Source organism: Octopus sinensis, linkage group LG7, assembly GCF_006345805.1.
Source record: "Octopus sinensis linkage group LG7, ASM634580v1, whole genome shotgun sequence".
NCBI lineage: Eukaryota > Metazoa > Mollusca > Cephalopoda > Octopoda > Octopodidae > Octopus > Octopus sinensis.
Window position 1 is genome coordinate 108,351,711 of NC_043003.1, and position 4,954 is coordinate 108,356,664.

The following is a 4,954-nucleotide window of genomic DNA, read 5'->3' on the forward strand; positions in this document are numbered from 1 at the left end:
TTGATTCAGCAGCGTTATTACTTAGGTCACGGCGATTAATAGCCAAATTTACTGTTATGGATCTAGGAGATTAAAAATAGTATGCAATTTTAAGGCCACATTTTCTAACATAAAACGAAAAGCTAACTTAATATTTCCAGGATTGGGCTTACTTAAATACACGTTTATTTCTATTTTAAGGTTAATATAACGCATCGTAGCATATTTTTCTCTTTGCCCAAGAGGCTATTAAAACTCCGATGTAAAATTAGCTTATATATCTCAAAATATAACAGTCTTTAAAATGATTTGGCTTTTATGTTGAACTGTTAGAGTTTAGATATTTTATAGCGGCAATTTCTTCTTAATGCTAAATAATCATTCGAAAAATGAAAATGATGTTTATTTTGTCTTTAATCTTCGATTTTTGAGAAGCATATTAACTATGCATTATGCATCTTCACAAACAAATGTATTTCTGGAAATAACATTAAAGACATTGAATCATTTGTTTAACCATTGGAAACATCGGTCCAGACTATATACTATCACTGGAAATTACATGAAACGTCAATGAAATCGAATAGCTCAGTCAGGTAGCGGGTATGTATTGTAAATTTTGTTAGCCACAATTATATTGCTATCGAATATTCTATAACCAAGAGGAGAAAATGAGCTCTCTTAAAAATATCTCATCACTTGGATTTTAAAAATATGTTGAAGCTAAGACATTTTTACAGATATGGTTCCGAGTTAGCAAAACCAAAAATGCCGATGATTCATATCAAATGTGAAATGTCAGTTGACAATGTCTAAGGTAAAAACAAAACAAAAATTAGCAGTAGATATCATAGAAAGGTGTATCTTACCCCAATAGCCAACTCTGACATTGCTTAAGGCTAGTTTTGTTATCATTTACTGCTTAGTTTGAATCATCCAGCAACTTATTTGTGGTTAGATGTTTAGTAAAAAAAGTGAATTTTACAGGAGTTTCAAATAGAGAAATACTAAGCTGACAATTGAGAAATTCGCCAAAGCCAATTCACATCGCGATGTGTTTGTCTTAAATAGAACCAGAGAGTCAATATTCTTATCTAAAATCTGAAGTTTCGTGCCTTGCAAAAATCATCGGAAAGACAAGCCTCTCTTCAAACAATCTAGAGTAAATTCCGTTGTTCTATCTTTTGGATTGTGTTTGTAAAGATAACATTGAGAATAAAATGGTATTTGGAAAACCTAGGAGACCACCAATGCACCTATCTTATAATAAACTGAAACATATTGTTGCCAATCTAGAGGTATGAGTGTTTAATTACAATCTAGACGTATGGGTGTTTAATTACTGGAGTGAATAATATTCTGTATAGTGGCTAAAACGTTAAGATGAATTATGCGTGTAGCTTAGATATTTTCAATTATCTAAATCTATTATATAACAGCACAAAACAAATTCTGTGATTCACTGACTCACTTCAAACATTATAAACATAATGAAAACAAATATATACTTTGCATAATTAAAGCAAGTAAATTTATATTGACAAGCTGATGATAAATGTTGTTTTTCAGTCGAGGAAATTAATTTTTACAAAAATAAATGGAGACAAACCAAGCACAAAATTAAGTTTTATCATAATTTTTTTTTTAAAGTTAGAACTTTAGTAGGAAATATTGGTTTCTAATTTTGACACTAGACCAGTAGTTTCAGGGGAGGGGATAAGTCAATTATATATACCCTAGTACTCAACTGGTACTTATTTTATCGACTCCGAAAGGATGAAAGGCAAAGTCGACATGGGAAGAATTTGAAAAGTCAAAATGTAAAGACGGACGAAATGCTGCTAAGCATTTTTCCCGTCGAGATAACGATTCTGCCAGTTCATCATCTTATTTTAGTATGAAATATTGATAGCAAATATATCATATATAACCAGAAGACAAGGGCATTATTTGTGAAAAGAAACTCGATCGAGGACTTAAATGTAATTCTGCAGAACTCACCATTATACAAGGATATAAGTTGACTCGCGTAACCAATAGATGAAACCTCATTTTCATTTAGTGCATCGTAGTGCATCTGGACGTCTCAGATAAGTTCTATTCGTCTTCAAGTGACAGACAGCAGGAAATGTTGAAATCAATATTTCAAGTTAACGAAATGCCTATCATATTTATAATGTTCTTAATGAACAGAGCAGAGAAGTGTAGCGATCATAATCTGTTTCTAGTTAAGTGTACTGAATGATTTCAGAGTTTAGAATCTTGATCATGAACACAATGTAACAGTGGTAATACATAATGTAGGCTTACAGAAACCTTATGGGCCGGACAATAGTCTATCGATTTACTTCACTGCAACTCAAGAATACAGCTGAATAAATTTGGTAAAATGGCTAATTGGTCAACAGAATTAGGTTTCCTTTTAATATATCTTGTGGTGAAGAATTTCTTTTCGTAACCTCATAGCTCTGAGTTCGATCCTACAATGCAGCTGTTCGGCAAGTCTTCCCAAATAGCATAGGGTTAACCACTACCTTGAGAATAGAATGTTTTTGACGGAAACTACGTGGAATCTCGTCGCGTGTGTTCATGTGTGTGTGTGTTCGAGTTTATATTTTCTGGTGTACTGAGCTGCGACACTTTATGTAAAAGAAATCAACTCCAACTCAAAATCGATAAAATAAGCACAAACTATAACAAGCTTTACGATCAATATGATGGACAAAGATACTTGAAGGTGGTGGCCCAGGATGGCCACTATCGAATGGCAGATCACTAATAAAAGAGGTGTTCTGTTGGTCAACTACATCAAAATGTGTGTGTGCGTTCGTGTGTGTGTGTGTGTGTGTGCGTGTGTGTGTGTGTATGTGTGTGTGTGTGTGTGTGTATGTGTGTGTGTGTGTGTATGTGTGTGTGTGTATGTCTTCATTACATTGCATTGAAGTTAGCCCAGTTCTTTGGTTCTGAGATGCTACATTTTCCACCTAAGCCCGAACAAGTGAGATGGCATTGAAATTGTGATGCTGGGGTTTCTTCTCTTCGCAGCGGACCACCTTTATCATTATCATTATTATTCTGGTATTCTATCCTTTTTAATCCAGACAATGGAAAGCTAGAAGTTTGTCTGAATCGATAAGATGTCCCTTCGCTTCGGCAATGGCAAGACACTCATCATCAATCTCGTGAAACCACTTGTTAACGCAGATAAACACGATAAAATGACCAACCATCTTCACCAAGTTGCAACAGAAGCAGCAGCAGCAGCAGCAGCAGCAGTAACTACGAAGTAAACCGTTTCCCAGCCTGTTTTTTTCTTCTTCTTCTTCTTCTTCTTCTTCTTCTTCTTCTTCTTCTTCTTCTTCTTCTTCTTCTTCTTCTTATGCTACAACACCTACAACAACAAAAAACAGCTCAACTAAAGAGATTGACTGGAAATAATATCAGAACTCAATAAACTATTCTTAAATTGATATTGTCTGCAGATCTCTTGCCTTTTCGTTCGTTTGTTTTTTATTGTTATTTTTTTTTATTTATCTAGTTGTTTAGTTGCTTGGTTTATTTCTTTAATCATGTTCGATAAATATAGTTATTTTCTGTTTTTTAGGCAAAAAAAAAAATTTCATCTAGCAGCATCCTTATCAATAATAATCTTCGACAAAGTAGCTCTCAGTGAAGAAAGTACAATTCAATAGAGGAATTGATCAATAAGAAGATTTCAGAAGAAAAATATATAAAGTAGCCCTTCATTGAGGAGTCGCAGCTGAAATGTAATGATAGGCAGTACTCCAGCATGGCCGCAGTCAAATGACTGAAACAAGTAAAAGAATAGAGAGCCGGTTTAAAGATCTTTAGTTCGTTCCTTAACCCCGGCGCAATGCAGTGTCCGTAGCAATAACACTGTCAGGCTTTCCATTTTGGTACTTGTTTAGCTCCAGGCCATTCTTTATCTAACAGACCTGCTTACAGAATGCAAGATATAACTGAAGGTATATTTTCCAATAAAAAAAACAATAATATAGCAAAAATCTAAGTGTGTTTTATTAAATATTTGTGCCTATTCTCGCTTAGTATTGTCATAAGATTAATAAATGAATCAGCCTTCAGCTTCGATGACTCCATCAATGCGGGACTGGAATCGTTAACACGCCTGCTTTAAACAATTCGTTATTCGTTTCGGACATCATCTGAAACAGTGGTGATCTTCAGTGAGGCTATAGTACAGTGAGAATGTCGATTAGTCTCCCTTTCAACGACGCTCCAAACGTAATCATGTGATTTCAGTCTGTTGAGTTTCTAGAGGTTATGATTTCAGTTTTACAGGATCATGAATTTTGTTTAATATCAATTCTTGGGTAACATGGGCTTTATGAGAACATTTAGAGGCTTGTTGAAACACTTAGGACCTTGCACTGCATATTCATCTATCCAGGGCTCAACAAATAACTCCAGCCTCTCAATGTATTCAGCAGCAATAATTCTAAAATCTTGTTGAAAGGACTATATTATCCCGTGTGAGTTTCGGTTTTAAAGCGACAAAATGTAATTTAAAAGAAGGTTGGCTTCTGTTTCTAACTGATTTAGCAACTACGCAAAGGCTCCTTTATTGACTCATAATATTTTGTGTAAATGGCGGGGGATAAAAAAGAAAACCAAAATAATACCCCGTTTCAATTTTAAGGTCGTTAAGATCATTTAGTTAAAACCTATTATTTAGCAGCAGCTGAGGGTTTCATTCTTTTGCTTCAACAATATGGCGACGCTGAGTCCTCTTTTAATGTTAAAGTTTATAAAATGAAATTCAAACTAAGAAATGCAAGCCGTAAATATCTCTGGATAATTACAGATTTATTACATGTAACGTGAAATTTGTCAAAAATAGGTAAATGGGTTAAATTTTTATGATCGACTTCGCCATTTATCTCTCTGAGTCGAGTAGGTTGAGCCACTAATAAATCAAACTAAATGTTTCAATGAC

The 4,954-nt window shown here is 34.3% G+C and overlaps 1 protein-coding gene across 2 annotated transcripts in view; it reads left to right on the top strand.

Annotated features, from left to right (window-relative positions):
• Positions 1 to 3,449, top strand: part of LOC115213832 — a 78,465-nt gene extending 75,016 nt beyond the window's left edge. For both annotated transcript variants that reach the window (XM_029782731.2, XM_036505092.1), the window contains exon 6: positions 3,081 to 3,449. In XM_029782731.2, the coding sequence (XP_029638591.1) occupies positions 3,081 to 3,115 (35 nt within the window). In that variant the 3' untranslated portion in view covers positions 3,116 to 3,449. The remainder of the gene's footprint in view (positions 1 to 3,080) is intronic.
• The last annotated feature ends 1,505 nt before the right edge of the window (positions 3,450 to 4,954 follow it).